The 22746-nt window shown below is 46.9% G+C and overlaps 1 protein-coding gene across 1 annotated transcript; it reads right to left on the bottom strand.

Moving 5' to 3' along the window:
* Positions 1 to 1233: 1233 nt before the first annotated feature.
* Positions 1234 to 22592, bottom strand: vcanb (versican b). Its single transcript, XM_062554639.1, has 15 exons — positions 22465 to 22592; positions 21438 to 21508; positions 20279 to 20641; positions 18326 to 18500; positions 18082 to 18209; positions 16998 to 17288; positions 13925 to 14611; positions 10323 to 12095; positions 9981 to 10094; positions 9484 to 9597; positions 5721 to 5879; positions 5175 to 5257; positions 3221 to 3365; positions 2897 to 3079; positions 1234 to 2378 (listed from the first exon to the last, which is right to left on the bottom strand). The coding sequence occupies exons 2-15, from the start codon at positions 21499 to 21501 to the stop codon at positions 2248 to 2250; spliced, it is 4410 nt and encodes a 1469-aa protein (XP_062410623.1). The 5' UTR covers positions 21502 to 21508; positions 22465 to 22592; the 3' UTR covers positions 1234 to 2247.
* Between the last annotated feature and the right edge of the window lie 154 nt (positions 22593 to 22746).

The raw sequence follows: 22746 nt of genomic DNA, 5'->3' as shown, positions 1-22746 counted from the left end.
CAAGCCGTTATCAGCTTAACATCCAAAATAAGCACTCTGACATTACCAAAAAAAGCTTTCTTCACGATTCTGTCCCAATGCATTACAGGACAATAACAGAGAACATTCTTTGATTGTAGATTAAAAAAAATAATAAAAAAAATGGTAAGGAGATATCATGTGAAGTATTTTTGACCCCTCAATGCAATTTTAAACCAAGCTTGGCCCTCAGTCAGTTGTATTCTTTAATATTTCTCACATGAGGTTTCATTATAGCCCATGGTGAGTGATGTCAGTGTATTATTAACACTATGGAATTGTATACAGTTGGACAGTTGATGATTTTTATAAACATGTTTTTTTAGATCGCATCACATAATGACCAGTTTCTTCATTGTAGAATTGATATTTAGCACCCCATGTTATCCCTTTTCACACAACCTGTGACTTTTGAAAAGTGAAAAGTAGGCAACAATAAATAACTGGAGTTGAGTGGAAGCTCTTCAACTTCGGAAGTAAATGTTGGAGGTGGATACTGGTTGTATTGGAGACTCAGTGATGTGTCTTAGCCAGGACATGAAGTGTCAGGGAGCAAGACTGCATTGGGACACCAATGACGAGGTGTGGGGAGCAGGCAACTCCTGTAGAATGATAGCTGCAGGGCATGACTTAGACTGGACTGGGAGATATCGCTATTCACTGCCCCGCCACCAGGAGACGCTGTAATATAAAGAACAAAACCCTCATGTGTGGTGGCTCACTGCACAATGTGAGTACCAGTGGAAGTGTTGCCAGGCCCAGAGCCTAGCAGAAAGAACACCTACCTGGGTAAATGGAAAGGGTATCCCTCAAACACACAAACATATGTTTTATATGACCAGTTTGAGCACTTTTGAGTAAATGACATTCATAACATCACATTCTTTACCAATATGGAGATATATGAAATATGGAGAATTAGAAATCTCTCGGATTGCCTTGGACTTTGAAAATGATGCTTAAATGCTATCCAGTGCATTGAAACGGCACCTGTAGCAGGTGTTCTGTGTGCAGTACCAATCACAGATGGCTTTCACACTATTATTTGTCAGTGCAGTGTACCACCAAAATTATTTTGAAGCCATTGTTTTCGTTAAAACATTTAATAGTGTAGCCTTTAAATGAAATCAGAATTCCCCCTTTATTCATTTCTAATGAGAACTTTACTACCCATTCCACCCCTACATGCCACATAAGGAAAGCTACGATTACGGATCTGGAATACATCCATTTATTTAATAATAATTCTTTTGACTTAAATCTCACAGTTCATTGTTATAAGAAAACATTTGCAATAAATTAAACATATAAGGTCTTGTCTAAATTTTGTCTGGTGGAAAATATCTCTGGCTGACGCAATCACACATACAGCATTTTCTGTCTGTTATAACATTCATTAAAAAAAAGAATGGCTACCTATATATACAACCCCCTTATTTATCATATTTCTAGTTACAATGGTTTTGGGTGTTATATTTTTGTAAATACTGGAGAATAATTACAGTAAATATAACTTTGACCTTGATAAGCAAAAAAATGACACTTGTGATACATCCTCCACTACCTCCTCAGGAGGCCAATAGTGTCCTTGTTCAGCAGAGAGGTTGCCCTTGTTCGGAGTCGGCAGAGGAGCCTCTTACTATATAGACAATCATATCAGTACAGTCATTAGATTCCCTACGCTCTAAGCTCCTCCCTGTCTTCAGTGTCTGCCCTTCCCCGCCAATCACGACCCACCGTCTCAACGCGAATAGAGTCATGGATGTCAGCTAAAGTAACAGCTGACTGGGGAAATCAAACTGAAGGACCAAAAAGAGCCAAAACAGGACAACAACAACAACTCCAGTTCCTCTAGCTCGGAAAGCAAACCGAATGGACCTCGAATAAGCATGATCGCCTATTTACAAGCTTCACGTCCTTTTACAACTCTTATGCATTTGATTCCCACGGGGTAACCCTACCCCAGTATAAAAAAACACAGAAATAAAAAAACATATTATTGCATAGTCAGACGACAATAACTACAGTTCAGTGGTGTCCTCTCTGTCCTATCTCCTTAAGACTGATGATGTTCGCACGATGGCATCAAAAACACTCATTCAAAACATTCATACAAGACTATTATTGTGGGTGTGTCCATAGCAGCCTAGTGGGGGGGCTGCTTCTTGTGTAGTTGCGACGCAGGCACGTTCCGGTGTTCTCTTGGTGTTCCGCGAGCGGAGTGGGGAATCAGTGCCGCGTCTTGATGTCCTGGGCGTTCCAGCGCTGGCGTTGCCTGACGTCGTTGAGGCGCTTCTTGGTGCCGCTGAGGAAGTTGCTGTACTGGTATTTCTGGGACACGGCCTGGTGGTACGTGGAAGCTGAGGAGAAAGAGACAGCAAGGAGAGAGAGGGACAGCTGTGAAGAGCAGGACTTGCTAGAGCAACCTAATATATGGGCCAGTCACTGGTGCCAAAGACGCAGTCTGCTCCCATTAAGAGAAGGACTGTGAGCACCACAGACAAATATGACACAAATATGAGGTCTTTTTGACAAATATGTCAAATAGGTCTTTATCTAATCTGGGTAAATTCTGCATCTGTACATTTTCCTATTTTTTGATTTACACACACACACACACACACACACTCACACAAACACACACATGCGCGCACACACACACAAGCACACACACTTAAACGCTATTACAGTATTTGGATCCGAAAAGCAAGCAACACGCACTCACACACACACACACACACACATACACTTAAATGCTTTTATTTGGAACTGAAAAGCAAGCAACACACACACACACACACACGCATAAAGCAACTTTCTCTGAGACGGAGTGCGTCCTGAGGAGTCCCAGCGCTCCTCCATTCCCCCCAGCACTTACGGCTCAAGCAGGTGATCTTGGGAGTGTCCCAGCGCCCGTCCGCTCGACACCGGATGGTGGGCACGTGCCTCTGGATGAAGCCGTCCTTGCAGTGGTAGCGCACCAGGGCGTTGATCTCGTAGCGCGCCTTCATGCTGCCGAACACCCGCGCGTCCTTCACCACGGGCGGCTGCTTGCAGGCCACTGACGCGAGAGAGAGAGAGAGAGGACGAGGCGAGAGGAGGAGACAGTCACTCATGCGCAGCCAATTTCACTCGGCCGGCCCCCGAGGGGGGGGACAGAGCGGTATGAATGAGTGTGTGTGTGTGGTGTGCCTGGACTTACCGGTTCCCTTTTTGCAGGTGAAGGTCAGGTGATAGTTGCAGGGAACATCGTTCCACTGGCCGTCCTCGTGCCAGATCATGACCACGCAGTCCTCGCCGGTCGAGAAGAAGCTGTCAGGCTGTCCCTGCCTCCAGTTCTCAAATTGCTGAAGGAGAGACAAACAGATTGTGTTTTAGCTGTTTGTACACACCAAGTTACTTGGTATCATCACAAACGTTTACAGATGTCTTCCCATCCAGCGACTGAGCCAGGACTGAGTGTATTAGCCAAGTTGGTGTGCATCACCACAAAACTGGTCACCACAAAACTGGAGGTAGATCACTAGCAACCAGCATGGTCGTCTGTAGATTGAGCATTAGTACTTAAAGAAGTCCAAAATTGTACATACTGTACACTAGATCTACTGTGGTTTCCACTTATACAAATAAGGTGCTTCAAATGTCTTCAAATGTTGTTACAGAACTACATCTGGCAACACATGCTTCTCTCATAATAAGCCATTTGAGTCAAACACATGCTTCTCTCATAATAAGCCATTTGCTCACATCTTAAGAAATAAGCCAATGTATCTAGGCTGGGTGAACCCTGCCTGACCTGCCGGCGAATTTGGATTTCGCCCGGCAGCTCAGGCTGGAAACCTGCACATCTATCTTCCCTGCTTCCTGTCCACAACCTTTGGGTCCAATCACAAACTAGCTCATCCAAAAGATGCACCGGATTGTTGGTCTGATTGGTTGAAGGATTATACAAGTGCATGGAGTCATTTGAACGATGCCCATTGATCACGCCTCTTGTACAGTAGAAATAAAGCGCAGACTCCCCATACTAATGTTCAATCTTAAAAGATTGAGCTTAGTATGGTGATAGCCAGACTACAATGCATCATCAGTGGAGTAATTCATGTCCCTGGTCAAGAAGGACCAGAAATACTAAATAGCATATTCAGGCCAGATAAATAACCTACTTGTAAAATAATGGCAATAATAAGCTTTATTTGTAGCACCTTTCATACATAGAATGCAGCTCAAAGTGCATTTTTCTGCTTTTGCTGCAGTTCATTTTATGACCATGTGAGGGGGCTGTTACCATCATGTAGTCACTACTCTCTTGGTTACTGGTCAACATCTGGCAGAATTACAGGGGAGTTTCCCAGTTAAGGGAAAGGGGAGGGGGGGAAACACTGCTGCTTCTGAAATGCTATGTACCAAAATCTAGTTGCTTTCTCAGCTCAGGATAAAACCTGTTATACATTCTCTGTTGGCATTCTCTAAAGATCTAATTAACTCGATGTGGGGCACTGAAGATGAGCTTTGTGGCGAAACACTGGAGAACTGTCAAGCAACAAACTGCTGCCACAGCAAAAGAATAAAAAAATAAATTAATAAACACACACACAGACAGACACACACACACACACACACACACAACCCCATTCAGTCATTCTCCACCACCATTAATGACTCTCTTAAGACCTGGTTACCTCACTGATGATCAGAAAGAGCCAGCTGAATTCAGAGCAGCGCCACACTTGTATTGCATTGTTCTCTCTGCCTACACTGCACCACTGCCACTGTAGCTGCGCTACAACTCCATGAGAAAAGACACGGCTGGCAAGCGGCTAAGGCATTACAGCACTCTCCCATGGCACACCACCAAACAGTCTGCGTAAATATTTTGTCTTCCAGCTTTAGATAAGGCACAGATTTGGCAAACGCGTCTATATAAAGAAAGCCATTACTGCCGAGAACTAAGGACAACCCATCTGATTTTGGTTGTGTGCTCCACCGTGTGAAAGAAGTGGCCTTCCAATAGAGAAGAGTAGGGTACCGGATCAACAATGACTTAAGTTATTAGAGAATGTAGGTCAGTCTGTGTGAGGGTGTGCCTTGATTTAATCACGTTCCGTGCTCCGAGGAGTGCTGTCATGGAGAAGACCTGGGGTGATGAGTCTTACCATGGGCTTGCCATCAGTCCAGCGGAAGTCCTGCTCAAACATCTTATCGTTCAGCCCAATCCATTGGTAGTCGTGCCCCAAACCTGAAACAAGCAACGAAAAAAAAAAACCCAAAAAAACATTACAGTCATTCCTCTACCTTATTAGGCTTTCGGGCAACAATAATGAAAACAGGCAGACATTTTTTATGAGCATAAATCAGGTTCCCCCCCGTTCCAGAAACAGGCGATTAGGAAGTCTTTTGGACTCTCCAAGACTCTGTTTTTACTAATCCACTAAAACTACTGTGATTAGGGGTGGTTTTTAAACCCTGCAGGCACAACCCTGAGCATACACAGAGGGGAGTGCATTTACATTAAACCCACAACATTCATGTTTAACTGGATTTCAGATTTTTCTCCCCAGACAGGGGCTTGGCCCGGCCCGTCGACACCGAAAAAAAAAATACTGGATACACATTTCACTTTCTCGACTGTGTGAGACAGGAACTGGAGACCGTTTCTGTGTCCAGTGTTGTGAATGATGTGCTCAGAGGCATCTGCTTACGGTTGACAAAGTTCTGCTCCTCATGGGACAGGACGCTGGTCAAGTGCGCCCCCTGCAGGCGACACTCCCTCTCGGCCGCGTCCCACGTGCGGCGGTGGCTGAAGTACTTGTAGCAGTGGCTCTGGAACTTGTTCCAGCCGTAGTCGCAGGTCTCGGTGTCTGAGGACGTTACAAATCAGAGGTGGTTTCTTAGATTTTACATTTTCGTTTATCAAAAACATTTTGTGGAAAGTATATGGAGAAAGGTTTAAAGCATGGTTAACATACAATAGGGTTTTAACATGCCTGTGATGGATTGTGATTTTTCACAGTACTTAAAGCAGGAATATATATATATACACACACACACACAAGAGGACTTGCAAAGGGAAATATATTATACACACATATACACCCACCCACACACATATATATCCCTTTGCAAGTGCTCTTATGTTCAGCTTGGTGTCTGAACAAGTCTGTCTTTCAGATCCGTCATAATATGTAACTGGTGCAGACAACAGCAGGGCACAGTATCCCTCTGTCCAAGTCTCCACCAACAATTAGGCTAACCAAATGTGGAAGACTTCTATTTTATGCCCTACAATAATGGGCATCGACAACTCCGCTAAGCCCTCCATCGTTGTGGAGAGCAGTTCTAACAGTGTGGTCTAACAACCACACAGTGGTGGGATCCCAGCCCCCCCACAGGGCAAAAAGAAAGTCTTTATGAATGAAGCTGAATAAACGGTCTCGAATGTATCGCTCACAGCAATGCTTTACATTTGGCTGTTGTAAAAAGAGTTATAGACTACTGTTGTGCTGGTGTTGCTAGAGTGGACATATTTTATCACATGTAAACCCCAAAGAGTGCCTCAATACAAACAGAACTATTGCCAACTACTATACAAAATCTTGAGCAAAGCTCTCAACTCGAGGCTGTGTGAAACTTTAACCGCACAGCACAGGAGACCATGACATGGAAAATGTATGTCTTAAGTGCTGTAACCAAAAGCAATTGATCATGAACTTGTACTACAGGCTTTCAAAGCCCATGCAGGACCTCTGCTGCTCTCTCTCTCCATAGCACGGGTCAGGGTTAGGTGCCCGACGGTGGCTTGACATTAACCTCACGCCAGAACTCATCAAAGGGACCAGGCGGCTGTGGCAGGAATAATATGTGAGTTTGGGCAGTGGGAGGTCAACAGGGGACAAGCAGTGGCCTGCCCCGAAACACACAAAGGGTGCAAAGAGCTGGAGGGGGCAATTGAGAGCCCCTCGTCCCCAGGGTGAGCATGCCTGCCTTAGCCCTGGAAGGTCTCACAGGAAGTCTGGACTTGATGGGGCAGAGCTTGCCAGGGGAGAGCGGAGAGAGTGTTTTGGAAATGGCACGCTGGCTGCATCTAAAAGGCTTAGAAGCACACTTAGTGTGTATCCTGTGTGCAAGGATCCAGCCAACACAGACAAAAACAGGGAGATCAGCGTGATAAAAGTTTGATTAAAAAAATGGATTGAGAAGCCGATTAAAAAGATAAACAGCATGAAGCGGGAGACGTGTTTCCCAACTGAACATCAAAACCGCATCTGAGTCAACTCGACATGAGTTGTCTTAGTCAGGGCTTCTTCTGAGACTGACACTGACAAAATGACTGATGGTTGCTTCACTGTTGTGATCTTTTGAATCCTTGTGGGGTCTCTTGTCTTTTTCTACCAAAAGCCCTGTCACTGATGGATGAAAGAAACCATTTTATTGTAAGGATTATAACGCGGACCAGAGCCAGCATTCTCTCTCTCCAAATTCTCTCCAAAGTTGCTCAAGTCTTTGGGAATAGACTGGGCTGTTTTCCCCTAAATTTCCAGGATGCTGGCAAACTAGCACAAGAAAGCAGATGTGTGTGTGTGTGTCTGTGTGTGTGTGTCTCTCTCTCTGTGTGTGTGTGTGTGTGTGTGTGTGTGTGTGTGTGTGTGTGTGGGTGTATGTGTGGGTGGGTGGGTGTGTGTGCCTGTGTATGTGTATGTGCATGCGTGGGCTTTTGTATGTGTGCTTGCATGTGCCTATGCATGTTTGTTGGGGTGCATCTGTGTCCACACGTGTTTCGAAGAATGGCTGAGTAACAGCTGTGATATTTGGGACGCGGCTCCGTTCGGGGAGGCACACCCAGAAAAACTGTCCTTGGCCATAACTATGATCAGCAGCAGCAGCAGCGGCCGCCTAGTTTTCAGACCTTGAAAAAGGGCTCACAAGAGTCTCCCCATCGCCACTTACATACTCACGCACAAGTAATCATGAATTACCTCCGTGTTTTACAAACAACAGTGGTCACAGGGGGCAATCCCTACACCTCTCGGTTCTGGAAGCAGGTGTTTGTTTCAGTTGTGACCAAACCAGCTCCGTTTTCGGGAAAGATCGTCCCGTAACAAGAACTGTAGGAGGTGTCTGTGAATCTGACACAACGAGGCAGAAATTGATCGCAGCTGGGCTCTCCCACCACCCCCGAGGGGGGCCGTCGCTGGTTGTGATCGCGTTCCCAGAAGCACTCGGGGGCCTCACCCCCTGGGAGAGCCCGGCCCAGCGGCTGCACAATGGCAAGCCCGGGAATCAGCAACAGCCCTAAACTAGCGCCACCAAACGCAAGAGTCCTCCTTCATCAGGCTGGGAGAATAATGCTGGCCTTGGCTCATGCTGTTAAAACAGTAAAACAACCGAGAGCTTTTTGATGTTCTGATCTTATCTATCAATTTTCTGAATGAGACAATATACTACACAGAGCGTTAATCATCTTAAGCACATCACACCAGCGTTAACGTGGACAAAAAAAACCCCAATCTGTCAAACAATGGCTGCCTATTTTAATTCTCATGACACATACTGTATGGCACCTAGTGGCTAATGGTTTTCAGTGCTCTTTAATGTGACAGCGGCACATTTTGTTTAGAAGATGTCTCAAAGGCCTGACCCAAATAGAGAAACAAAGCTGGCCTTTGTTGTGGACAACTAAAGAGAGCAAGCAAGACAAATAGCCTACAAAAAGAGGAGGTGGTGTCGGGATGGGGGGGGGGGGGTGTTGGGGGGTGGGGGGGGTTGCACTCATTGGCAATCCTTTACACCGTCGCAATGACACATCCGTGGACGTCGGCCAAGTCCGCCAGAGCGAGCTCCCAGACCGGACTGGGCCACGTGACGGGTCCCGAATAACAGAGTCCAGAAGCTCTGGTGCGGCTCGCTGAGCACCGATCCTGGGCTTCGGATCCGCCTCTGGACGTCACGGCGCTCCAGTCTCCCATGAGTTCATCACTCTGGCCAGATGTTCGCTCGACTGAGGCGAGCTTGTTTCGGGGAGGGTGGCAGGCGGGCTGCGGCATGTTTGGGTTTTTTTGTGTTTTTTTTTTATTGTGAGGGGTTCCTATGGCGGCCCTCTCTCTCTGTGGAGCTCTTTGTTAAGTAGGTTCATTATTAGCCATGGGGAAAGTATATGGGCGTCACGTGGGGCCACGGTTAGAGTCGATCTCTTTAACGCCCAACACATGTGAGAAATGAGCAGCAAACTGGGAGGAGCACATACAGTATCCTGTACATTGAGTTCAGCGATACACTCTCATGGGTGGGACGGGACGGGAGGCAAATGTATGGAGCAATACAAATTCAACAGCTCCAACCGATCAATTAGAGAATGTAACAGATCAGTGGGTTACAATATATTGTGAATACAATAAATCTGTCAATAAATTGTTGTGACTAAAAAATGATTGATGAGATGAGGCTCTGGGTTTGAAATGGTCTTACCATGTTCACAGTTGGGACCAGAGTAGCTGGGCAGGCAGACGCAGGTGTAGGAGTTTGAACCATCTAAGCAGGTGGCTCCATTCAGACAGGGGTTTGACTGGCACTCATCAAGGTCTGCAGAGCACAATATATCATAACAAGGATCAGATTAGATCAGAAGGAGAAATCATCATAGTAAGAACAAACTGAGCTTGGACCAATAGAAATCATCAAAAAGAGTCTCTTTAACTTCCTGTTTATGTTGACTGTTTACAGGTCAGGTCTGTGTGTGTGTATGTGTGTGTGTGTGTTTGTGCGTGTTCCTGAGAGAAACAAATGACTCAATCTGTCTCAAAGCTCAAGCAAGGAAGTGGGTCTCTTGGCAGATTTTTTCTACATGCTTTCTCCATCTGAGTGACATCGGTTGATGTTACCATTCGTGCTAGTTGGCGTTTCACTACACAGGAAGGTCACCTGGTTTGAGCAGTGACAGGGGCAACACTGTTTTTACACCATACCTTTCTCGCAGCGATCTCCCTCAAATCCTGGAGCACAGAGGCAGGTGCTGACTTTTCCCTGCAGGTAGCAGGTGCCTCCATTTTCACAGTCACTCTCAGGACACAGGACAAGAGCTGAGAGATGAAGAGGGGGGCGAAATGGTGGGAATGATGTACAAGACACTTTTCATTTTCAACGTATGACGTTAATGAATACACAGAATGCATGACATCCTTAACGTACTGTATACTGTACATGTTATACAAAACTCAATACAATAGATGTCAAAAACATTGCCAGCCAAGCCTCAGGCCAGCACAATGGAAAGAAACAAAACTGCTGTCAAAAATTAGCGTAAATACCTGGAAGGTCGGCAGTTTGCCCTTCGACGACATGGCCGGTGTTTGTCTCAGGCTCAGGGGTTGGCCAGTCTCGTGGAGGTGGGCCAGCTTCTACAATACCGGGGCCAGCTTCTACATCACCGGGACCGGTCATGTCGTCATAATCTTCAAACGGGGTAGTGGCAATCGCCGTGGTTGTGGTGGACGGACCGGTGGTGAGAGGCTTGCTGGTGACCACAGCCGGCTGGGCCTCGTCTACCTCTCGTGACGCTGCGGGATCTTTAGACTCCGTGGAAGTCGAGAGGGAAGTGACCTTGGTTTCTGAACTGGAGGTCACGTCTACCTCTCGTGACACTGCGGGATCTTTAGACTCCGTGGAAGCCGCGAGGGGAGTGACCTTGGCGCCTGGGCCAGAGGTCACGGGAGAGGACAGTGAAGATGTGTCCACAGAAGAGATTTCTGTGCCCTCAGCTGCCTCCACAGAGACAACAGCAGGTCCTGTGGTTTGCCCATCCTTGCGGTCATCAGCGGCGGACACAGCAGCATCTCCAGTCACACGACCCAATGGAGGCAGCACGGTGGTCAGAGTGGCGGTCACCGACTCTTCCGAAGATGAAGATGAGGACGAAGATGATGTGTCCCCCGAGCCACCTTCCCCACGCATGGTCACCGGAATGGCCAAAGGACTCTCTGTGGTGGCGTCCTTGCCATCCTCCCTGCCCTTCTGATCGCCACTGCCCAGCTCCTGGTCAACGTCCTCGGGCTTGTGGTCTCCGGAGGCGCCCTCCTCCACCATCGCGTCCTTTGTGGTCGTCGCGGTCACCTCAACGTCGGGCACCGCGAGCGGGGAGCCGGTGCCGGTGACCGGGCGATGGGTTTGACCGGGTTCGCCGGCGCTCACTGGTCTGTCCGCAGGGCCGCGAGACACCACGGTGATCGTGGGAACCGACGTGGGGCGCTGGTCCTCTTCTGAGGGGGACCCTTCCGCGCCGGAGCCGTCCTCGTCGCCGGACGAGGAGCCCTCGTAGTCCTCTGGGCGCGTCGGCTTGCCGAGGTCCCCGGGGGCGGCCGTCTGAGCGACGACGACGCTGAGCGTGCTCGCCGTGGAGGGCTGCGCGCCGAGCGTCTCCGAGGTCTTGCCGCCCTCGGCGATCTCAGCCTCGTCCGTGGCCACGCTGACGGGGCTGCGCGCGGTGGTGGCGGCGGCGGCGGGAGGAGCGTCTTCGCCTGAGCCTTCGCGGTGAACGTCGTCGTCGTCGTCTGTCGGGGGGCTCCCTGATCCCTCCACGACCTCGGCGGCGGTCGAGCTGCTCGCCGAGGTGTCCAGTGTCGTCGCGGGCTGCTGCGCGGACACGGTGGTCTCTCGGCTAGCCGAGTCGGGGCCGGTCAGCGTTGTGCCGGTCGGGGCTGTGACGGGAGAAGATGTCGCCGAGTCGACCCCGAACGTCTCGCCTCCCTCGTCCGTGCTCACCAAGATCACGTAATCGAAGGGCGTCGTGGTCTCGGTCTCTCTGCTGTCCAGTCCATCTGCGGTGGCTCCGGGCGGAGTGGCCACCTCAAACTGGTCGCCTCTCGCTTCCTGGGTGTCCCTGTCCTCTGATTTGATGGTGATTTCGTGCTTGCCGTTGATGAAACTCAATGTGGGGCTAATGGTGACAGCAGCAGCTACAGGGGCATCACCACTGCCAGTTAGAGAATCACTGTCTGTGGTGGGGTGCATACTATCTGGTGATATCAGAGGGAACGTGGTGTCCCCTCCTGTGATTCCGCCAATGAGGTTCACAATGTCGTCAGCTAAAAACGGAAGAAAGGAAGAAAAATGTTAAACATTCAAAATCATTCAATGACTAATCGTGAACACATTATCCAGAGATTTGATGATGATTTATACACACTTCATTATATGAAAACTGCTGGAAATATCATAATGAGGATTACAATGAAATCTTTTTTTTACAGATTATACTGTAACTGTAGCAACACTATAGCATGAATGCCATGTCTGGGTACAAGTCCAAAATCATTTTGAAAGCTATACAAAGAATTAATTATGCAATTATCCATCTTTCACAATTCTGCAGGGGGGAGGGATAACTGATAACACTGGATGGATCTTTCTTTCTCCAACCTAATCTCTAAACTACCACAGAATTCAGACAATAACAACTAGGGGACACTGTTAGGTTTCGGTGAAAACTGGTTATATATAAAAGTAATCTTGACTGCTTAATACTAAACAATACTCTTCCTCTCTGTCATTCCTGTGCTGGGAACAAAGGCAACCATCTACAGCAACTCGATCTGTATGTGTGTGTGTGTGTGTGTGTGTGTTAGAGGGTGGGGGTCGGAGCTGGGGGTTCGAGTGAAAGTAATTAGTGAAGAATGATTACATTGCTGATTGATGTCCAAGGGATTTGGACATTTGACCCCTGAGGGAATTTCTTCCATGTGGCTCCGAAAGTTTGACACACCAGCGCATACACACAAACAGTACTGTAAGAGCGCTCAGCTGGGAGTTGCTTGGTGTTAACATGCGCTCTCTGTTAAAAGAGTTCAACACCACGCAAGGCATCCATCCACAGCAAGAGGAAGTGTTTTAAATGGATGATAAACACTGTAAGCTACGATGACATTACTACGTGTGGAGTTGCTCACACAACTCCCTCACAGAGCAAGGTAATTAAGGACAAAGAAGGGGGAAAAAAATCTCTCTGTTTCTGTTTCTCTTCCTCCAAACAGTGAAACACGCCATGGCACCGGTCTGGCGATGCCAAAACCCAGACAATAAACAGTTTCTGCCGGATGTTTGGAGCAAAACATGGTGGCTGGCTGGAGAAAGCAGGAGAAGCTGAGATGCTCCTACATCTGATTTCTCTCACCACACTGCCTTTGGTGACTGCAGTAGTGCTGCATAGGTTTACACGTACATTTATTCATTTAGCAGAGACTCCTTTGTTTTATCCAAAATGACTTACACGTCAATTACATTACAAAGGGCCATTTTTCCCTGGAACAACTTGGGTTTAAGTGTCTTGCTCAAGGGCACACGGTGGAACCCTGGTATTGAACCTACAGTACAAATCTCAGGCTGCTGCATGCTAGCTCTGGTCCTTAGCCACTACGCTACCACCAAGCCTACCACAGCCACTTAAGGGAGGTTGCACAGCCACAATCATTTTCAACATCTGCCAAGGTTGGTGCCTGCTGTCTCTTGTGTGAACATGTACAGTAGGGACCATTTACATACGGCACCAGTTAAGTGTAGCATTATTATAGAGAACCATTTTCACACATCCACAGAGAAACAATGACTGCACTGTACATTTCTTTCTTCAGTTCATTTCTTTTTTTTTTAGCTGTGCAAGATCACCAAGAGCTTTCTCATGATTACCCAAGACATCTGGTTTATTCATGTTCCTCCTCTATCCTAATGCCTATTGCCCCACTGTAGGATTTCATGTCCTGTGACACTTACAATACCTGAAATATCATGCATGCATGAAATTAATCTCATCACACGCTTGACCGATCGTTTAGACTCATGGTCCATTTACGCAATTCAGGAAAAAAAACGCAAACAATGAATCAAACAAGCAAACACGGAGACGGCGAGCGAAGCTTACCCGTCTGGTTCTTGAGATCCACGTTGACGATGATGAGGTGGAATGGTGGGTTGGAGGGGCCGACGTCGGTCTGAAGATCTGTGCTGTCAAGACCGGTCAGTGAGGGCAGCAGGATGTGTGGGCCCTTTGTGGCGGTGGGAGCAGACTCGGCGATGACCACCGTGTCCCGGGTGCTGTGCTCGACCTTGTCGCCGGGCTTCCCGTCGGGCGCGTGGGTCACACCAGCAGAGGGGTCGGTTCCCTTTCCTTCTTCCTTGTACACGATGACCGGCGCTCCCGGCGTGGCCAGAGGCTGAGCGTCCTCCACGCCACTGCCGCCATCAGAGCCGCTGCTTTGGTCCTCTTGGTCGACGTCCAGGCCGGGCTTCTTCTTGGGGGGGAGAGGAGGGAGAGGAAGGGGGATGGACTCGACCAAGGGGATCCTGCTCATCTGCTCGTCCGAGTAGTCAGCAAAGGGGGTGGTGGGGGCAGGGGTGCCCGAGGCGGTGGCATCTTTGGAGGGAGGCATGCGGGTGGTGTCGCCCCCGTCCGGAGAGACTCTGCTGGCCGGGGCGGACATGGTGGCGGAAAACATGGAGGGTGGTTCAACGGTCGATGCCTGAGATTCCTCTTCGTCCCCGTGCTTGGGTGAAACGGTGATGAGACTGTCTGTAGTTGGCGGTGGTACAGTGGTGGTGTACTCATGTGCTGTGGACAAAAACACATCTCAATCATTCATAAGAGTATGACATTAAATTAATCATGAATCCAAACGCAATAGTGTTCTCTCGCTTATTTGCACAAATATTACAAAAGTGCAACTTAGCAGCAATTAGTCTTTCCTCAAATGTGGATTAACACAGTGTTGCATACATTCTGAAACTACTAAATAAGTAGAAAATGTAGTTATCACAGCATAACCTTTTATGTGCCGCTTTTGGCAAAGGGTTGCCAAGTCTTGGATCCAGCCAGTAACGTCAGAATCATTCTCAGTATTGCTGTGCATTTTTTTCCAATGAGACCATATTTTTAGTCAGTGACATGACCTCTTAGTTTTGACTGAGCCAATTTGAGCCAATTTTAAACCTCCCATTTCCTTTCATAAACACTTTGGCATACTCTAGCTGAAACAGTTTTGGTAAGAGCTATTAAGGCCATGTTTATATACATTTAAAAGTCGGTTGTGTCTGATGCCTTAATTTGTTTACAAAAAATGTACATACAAGCACGTGCCCCCCCCCCCCCCCCCCCCCAACACACACACACACACACACACATAGTATCAACACATCACTCTCCATTTAAATCAAATCAACATGCTCTCTCAATGGGTTAATGCTTTGACCTGTCAGGAGGGGTGTCATTAAGAAAAGTATATAGTTTCTCAATTGAGTCCCGAAAATATGTTTCAATGCACATTATCCATGTTGGACCCTACAGTATGTGGGCTCTCAAGGCTCCCTAAACATATGGTCGTGTTGCCGGGCTGGCTTTGGCAGTGATCCAGGGAGCAGAGAACAGACACTTTGGGGAGTTTTACACCCTTGTCATTCCAACCCTGAGGAAAACTCAGTAAGACGTTAACACTACATAAACTGGCCTGGCCATTATGATGTAATATATTTTGAGAGCAGGCCATCTGGCTGTTGAGGGCGTATTGTAATGCCCCTCACATTAGCTGATTGCTCTGTAGGTTGTGAGAAAAACAGCCAATTGTCTGCCAATTTTCTTCATACACTATACAGTACATGCAATAGAGTATTCCTAATAGAGATATAGAGGAATAGGTTCTAATACTTTTGGAACAGAGTACTGTTTCAATTTCATTGATGTATTCCCTCATTTTGACTTCGTGGTTGACTGTCACAGTCAATTAATGCTCATTCTTAACTCTGAGACACCTACACTGCAGTAAAGGTTTATGATGGAAAACCGTATTAGTGCTAAAGCCACTCGAGCTATGGACATTGTGGATGTTTCAGCTGGAGTGCAACCCCGCCCTGTCTGCCTTGCTCTTGTACTGTAGCTCCTTGCCTGCTCTCTCTCTCTCTCTTTCCCTCTTTCTCTCTCCTTCTCTCTCTCTTTCTCTTTCTCTTTCTCACTCTTCGTGCCTGATTTCTGCTTTCTGCACTCCCTGTCTGGACCAGGAGCCAGCTGTTAGGCATTAGGGACACGTCCTCTTTTCTCAGCAGTTATCTCTGATGTAAAACATGAGGCGCTTTTTCCCTAATAAAAAGTCACTGATCCTGAAACAGGGGAGGGGACATCCGCATCCACCAGTACCCCCTCTGATGCACCCACCCACCCCCTCCAATTTGTTTGTGTACGGTCGGTGTGAAAGAACCAATCACTGTCTTTTCCACCCCATGCATTTGCTTTGGAGTTTCTTTGGTGGATGACACTGAGGGCAAGGCAGGTTTTTTGAAAGATGGAAAACTCACTTCGCCCTGCTAACTGCAGTGTCACCAGGAGGATCAGGAAAACGCTTTAAACATGCACGGCCGAGCGCGCCACTTGTGTGAGGCCCTTGTTTCCTCTCCCTTTTTAAGCGACGACAGAGCCAGTGCACTGCAGACCCATCGCTCAAACTGTGTAAATACGCCTCGGCAGGACTCTAAACAAGGTCAAAGGTCAGGGAAACAACCCCGCCGAGCGATTTACCACGGAACCCAGGGACAGCTCTCTCCTTCCCGAAATCCTCTCTCCCAAAGAAACAACAAAAAAGCCTGAGTCTGATGGCCTTAACGCCAGCGCGGAGGAACGAGGAAGACGGAGCTGACGAAATCTGATGATGCCCTGGAGAGAGCCAGAACGACCTGGCTCAGCTTTCCACCCATGGCTGGAGTTCACTTAGAGTCCAGTCCGAGCCAAGCCCTGACGCAAGACTCTCTTAGCAGGAGCCACCCTCTCTCTCTCTCTCTCTTTTTCTCTCTCTCTCTCTCTCTGCTCAGCACTTCACGCATTCGTTCATGCTCAAGCCACCACCACGCTGCAAAAACGGCACCGCCCCTCACATGAATTTACCCATGTTGCATTGCAAACCCCCCCCCCCCCCCAAAACAACGCAGAGGGAAAGAAAGAATGGAACGCCTACCTTTGAAGCAGAAGGCGCCATACTTCTCGGTGGGCAGGGGGAAGCCGGTCTGGTTGGCGAAGCGGTAGCGCGTCCGGACGCCGAGCGTGCCGCGGCCGCACTGGAACCTGGGGACCGAGATGGGGTAGCGCACGCTGCCGTCGGAGAGCCAGCTGTAGTCGCAGCGGTCCAGTCCCTCCCTCCAGGCGGCGTGGATGTGGCCGGGGGAGGCCAGCTCGGCGCCCAGCCTCTCACACAGGGCCCGGGCTCTCTGGAAGGTCAACTGAGTGCTGGGGGGGTAGAACACCTCACCTGCAGGGCGAACACAAAGATACCAGGTTCAGATGAATAATCATTCGCATGTGCTTTTGATTTGATGCCTCTCAGGAAAGTATTGCACAATATCATGTGCATATACAAAGGGTTTTTATGTATCCCTCAAACATAAAAGCAAATGTTTGATACAAGATACTGGAACAACTCCCTACCTTTGAAACACACACTTTAAGTCTGTATTTGTTTACTTGATTTACAACTTACAAGTGGGATATAATATCATGGAAAAAGCCTAATTTCATTTTGAGCACACAAACACAAACACACACACACACACACACACACACACACACACACACACACACACACACACACACACACACACACAAATACAAGGACAGGTGCAAAAGATGTGATATCTCAGCATGTGAACATCTGACTGATGTGAACATCTGTTAGATTCGTTGATGAATGATGAATGTAAGCTCTCTTCCAGATGTCAAGCACAGTAATACACCACCTACTGTTAGTTGACCTCAATCTGTGAGGGGTACTCACCGTTTGAAACATGAAATGACTGAGATACGGAATGAGATACTAGGAAAGGCTTTTGAAACATTGAATGCAAAACATCAACCTCCAAATACTATAACTTAAATATAAAACCTTAACAGTGTAGCCTATACATTAAAACAACGCTAATGCAAACAAGACATACTGCACATGATGTACATGTTTGATGATGAATGTGTTCTTGTTTACAAATGTTAACAGTTTTCTAGCAGAAAATCAATAAACAAACCCACTGATGAAATGTGATAATGCTCACCTCGAAGCTTGCCCACGTAGCAGTACACATCGTACGTTTCACTGGCATCTCGAACTCCATATGTTCTGATGCCAGGTTTCCCCAATTTATCTCCATAGCAACCTGCTCTTGGCGTAACGATCGGATATCTGCAAAATGTCAGCAGGTTTTATCCATCATTAGACCAAAAACGCAAACGTACTGCTTCCCAAACCACAGTGCACTTGTAACTATGACACTGGCGACGTAATCGGGGCACACTTACCTAACGGTTTGGTCTCCGACCCAGCCAGCGTCACAGTGGTCAAATCCGTCCTGGAAGGCAGACGTCAGTTGGCCCTCAGTAGCAATAGTTGCCCCTACACTTTGGCAGGCCTCCTTGGCTTTCTCAAAAGTGAGGGAATAGCGACTGGTGCCCGCCCGGTAGTGAAATACAACCCCTGAGAAAATAAATGACACAGTCATACCAAGTATTTGGGCACACCAGTCAGTCTTGTCATTTCTGAGCTCCAGATGAATTGGTCTAGTGCGGAGTGTTTGTGTATGGAGGAGCTGCATGCGCAATAAGAGCTCATACAGAAACAATGAGAAAACGTCAAACTATCGTTCGAAAATCAGGCTGCTGAAAGGTTCATTCAGGTTAGTTTCACCATCTAAAGTGGCCAGCTCTTTTCTCTCTCTCTCTTTTGTTGGTGTACAGATGTTATTTTAATAGAAATCATTATTGATAGGCCTTGTCAACCCGTGAATCAAACATTTGGAAGATTAAAAATGACAATTTAACAGCAGGATAGAATAGAAATGCCCTCTATATTTAGTTTGATTCTGTATAAAAGGATTGGTTGTTAGTGTGTGAGCTAATGAAGGCTCTTTAGTGTCTAAGCATTGGAACAACAGGGTGTTTTGTGTTACGTAAATGAGGCATCTTTGTTTATTTTAGTTATCTTGGGGACTCACTTGTCTGCTGTGCAGCGCGAGTTGCATAGTAATTCACTTTGGTTTACACACAGAGCCAAATTCGTGTAAAAAGCTGCTTCTGAATGAACTAATATCAAAAGGCCTGAGGACTGTAAAATGCGATTGTTTTGCTCCCAGAGTCCAGTGGGTGGTTGTACCGTTCATAAATATCTAAATGTCTTATATGTTAAAAAAAAAAGGAAACGATGGATCTAGACACTAGCGTTTCTGATGGCTCTCTTCAGGGCCAGCAGTGAGTGTCTGTGTCCTTGGATGACCCAATCTGACCACCTGGGCGCTCGAAGTATTCCGTGGGATACTCTCCACTTCTTATAGAGGCTGGAGGACAGTATACTACCTACTACATAGGGATTTTTTAACCAACAGAGTGCCCAACAGAGGGCATTGAGTTTACTTGGCAAGCAAGGCATAGTGCCCCCTATGGGCCAACAAACCGTGGTGCCCAGCTCTCAGTGTTGAAAAGTGCCAAGCATGCTTTGGATGTTGTGTCTTAACAATGCAACCAGGTATACATTGGCAAATGTGCTTTTCGGGCATCATTTCAACAGTGGCAGGCAGTATTTGTCACATAGGTAGATGATTGGTTCTTACACTTTAACAACATAATGGAACACAGTGTAACACGAGGTACAACAATTACACATTAGGTAATATGGAGGACTTTTACTACATTTGGAGAGAGCCTTTTACCTTTGGTATGATCAAATGCCCCTTGTCTACCTATAAAACTTTAAGCATTTTTGGCTGAATGCTTTAATAAAAATACCATTGCTTGAGTGCTAACAAAAAAATCCTACTACAACGTAATACACAAAATGTTCATTTCTAAAACAGTAACCGAAAGACAGCCAATTGCTCCAGTCGGTTTTCATTCCCCAAAAGTACTAAAAGGATACTTCCCGAAAAAAAAGGGGGACGAATCCAAGAGATTACACAGTGAGTGAGTTTCCACACGCAGAAGCTTCCATAACAGCTTTACCTTCTGCTCGAACAATGTTGTCTTTTTTGCTCTCTAAGAACTCCACTTGCACAACTCAGCACCCACACAAAACCATCCACATAATACAACATTGTTCCACCTACAACGTATGTATAACCACTTACACGATGGAAACACGAGCTTTATGAGCCACCCATGGCTGTGGCCACAAACCAGGGCCCAGACACACAACTCAAGTAATTAACCCTAACAGCAGGCCTTCAGACACTGTTGTGTGTGTGGGTTGTCATTGGCACTTACCACTGACATCCAAGGAGACGGTGGTCTGTGTATCTTCGATGCCGTGCATGACCTCACAGCGATACATGCCCTCGTCGCTGGCCCGGAGTTGCTCTATGGTGAGAGATGCATCTCCTGCCTCCTCAGCATTGCTTGGCACTGACACCCTGTTCATGTATGACTGACCAAACTTGATGATGCCATTCTGAGCCACCAACACGATATGCTCGACATCCCCCTCCAGCTTGGTCCACTTGATTCGGAGGTGGTCAGCGGTGCTCTTGGCGGAGTGCGTGGCGGAGAAGCGACACGACAGGAGAGCTTTGCCGGCCAGAGAGGCTTGAACTGGGCCTCTTGTCTTGGTCTTCATCACCATGGCTTCTCCTGGACACAAACAAACAGCAGGCAAAAAGCAAGAGTTACACTCAGGCCTATGAGAGCTCAGACATGGCAGGGGTAGCTCTGGCCTCCGCCCACCTATTTTGCTCCCAGCTTTTGGCCGGGAGTCTACACACAAGAGTGAGCTTTGGGTCTGGTTATACCCGACTAATGTCAGAGGGAGTTGGACTGAATTCATTGGCAACTTATGGGATGCACATGCTAAAAAAGGACCGGACCCAAAGCATTGTTCATTCATCGGTCATGTTCCACTCAGAGTACTCTGAATCAGTTTCCCAGGCTTCAGTCCAAAGGAGATGAGTGTGAGTGTGTGAGTGTGTGCGTGTGTGGTGATGATGATGATGGTAGTGGTTAGAGAGGGGCTTTTTGAAGATTGGAATAATTATCTGTGAACTGTACAACAAGTTGGATGAACAGTCAACACCCTGACAAAATATTGTTAGTCAGTGTTGGTTTGTTGGCTTACAAATCATGCCTGGCTTTGTCTGGATAAGCCAGATGGTTTTTTAACATTGAGGTAATTTTTCAGCAATTCTGAACAGCCCAACATGCAGCTGCACACTGTCCTAGTAGTGTGATAAAATAAAAATGACTTGTCACAGCCTTAAAGAACTTGTCAGAGAGAACATCACAAATGGGCGAATGTGTTAATAGTAGCCTACAGTCAGTTACATGAAACACAGAGCAAATAAAATGTGCTAGTTAAAAGTTTAGTTGTATTAGCTGATAACATTTAGCTCAACACGTGTATGCATAATTGTCATCATACGCTTGGACTTACCATATTCAGAGATGACACAGCATGCGCAAAATAGCCAAAGTATGTGCCTCATATAAAGACGCATCTCCAATCTGTTAAAATAACACAGTTCAGTTTACATTTAAGAAAAGAGAAATGCTTTGTTTAACTGACACTTTTCATCCTTATACAAAGCCCACATTTGTGTACCAAATTGTAGCCAATGTAGCCTAATGACAGCCTCTCACCCAGAGTATTGAAAAACAAACAAAAAAGGGTGTACAATTGTAAAACATTTCAATCTGAAAAACCCAATGTCGTCTCCAAGCAACTCATTAGTTTGCCAATTTCCGCTGAATCCCAAACAGATGTGTTAGTATCAGTATGGACGGCTGCCCATTTCACCCAAGCAGGCTATCCACCATACTTGTGCCATACGCCAGGGAGCGATACTACATCCATAGGTAGCGAACATATTCCCTAAAGGCAACATTTTTGCCTCTCACTTACACAGCAGAGAAGAGATCCGACAGGCAAAACATCATCCGTGCTGAGCAAAAAGTGAATAGATCTGTGAATAGATTTTACACCTTAAGGAACAGGCGCCCGACTTAACGAGAGCAACGCCTGTGTTAGAGGGGAGGATGGTGTGAAGAGAAGAATGTTAAACGCGTCACTAAAGTCCAGCCGAACAAAAAGCTGAGCTTCATCTGATGCGCTAGTGCAAGCAAGTCCCCAAGCAAATCTCGCGCACTGATAAAAAACTATCTGATCATCCGATTATGTCATTATCAGCACTGTCTCACACTGTCTCACAAAAGAGTGGACGCAGGAGAAAACGAAAAAAAAATGGGTTGTTAATAAATTCCCATTTAAATACCACGTTTGAAATGAAATGGTGAGGGAATAAATGTATATGATTTATAAAACTGTCGCTCCTCAATGGATGCCACAGAACTAATGCGTAAAGAAATTAGTCAATAACGAGACTACAACAGATAAAATGGAGTAAATATGACTTTAAACAGCCATCTATAGTAGTACATAATGGTATTAAATGACAGAATACCTTTTAAATTAAAGTCCCAAGGTGAAAGATTCTTCCAACAGCAATTCCAATATGTCCCAATGAGAGCTTATGGCAATAAGCGCGCGTGTGTGTACTCCTCAGCCTGTCGACTTAAACTCCAGGACCACAAATGTAACCTGCACTGATATTGACAAAAAGAATCATCTAAGCCGGCTGCAAGTTCAAATCTCATTTAGCTCCATCGTCATTTGAAAGGGAGGAGCAGATTGGTCCCATCCAATAAGTATACAGTACTCCGCGGAGGAGAGTAGCCGAGAGAGA

This window comes from Sardina pilchardus, chromosome 14 (genome assembly GCF_963854185.1).
Source record: "Sardina pilchardus chromosome 14, fSarPil1.1, whole genome shotgun sequence".
Taxonomy (NCBI): Eukaryota; Metazoa; Chordata; class Actinopteri; order Clupeiformes; family Clupeidae; genus Sardina; species Sardina pilchardus.
The sequence above is the reverse complement of the archived record's forward strand: the minus strand, read 5'-3'. Positions and strand labels throughout refer to the sequence as shown.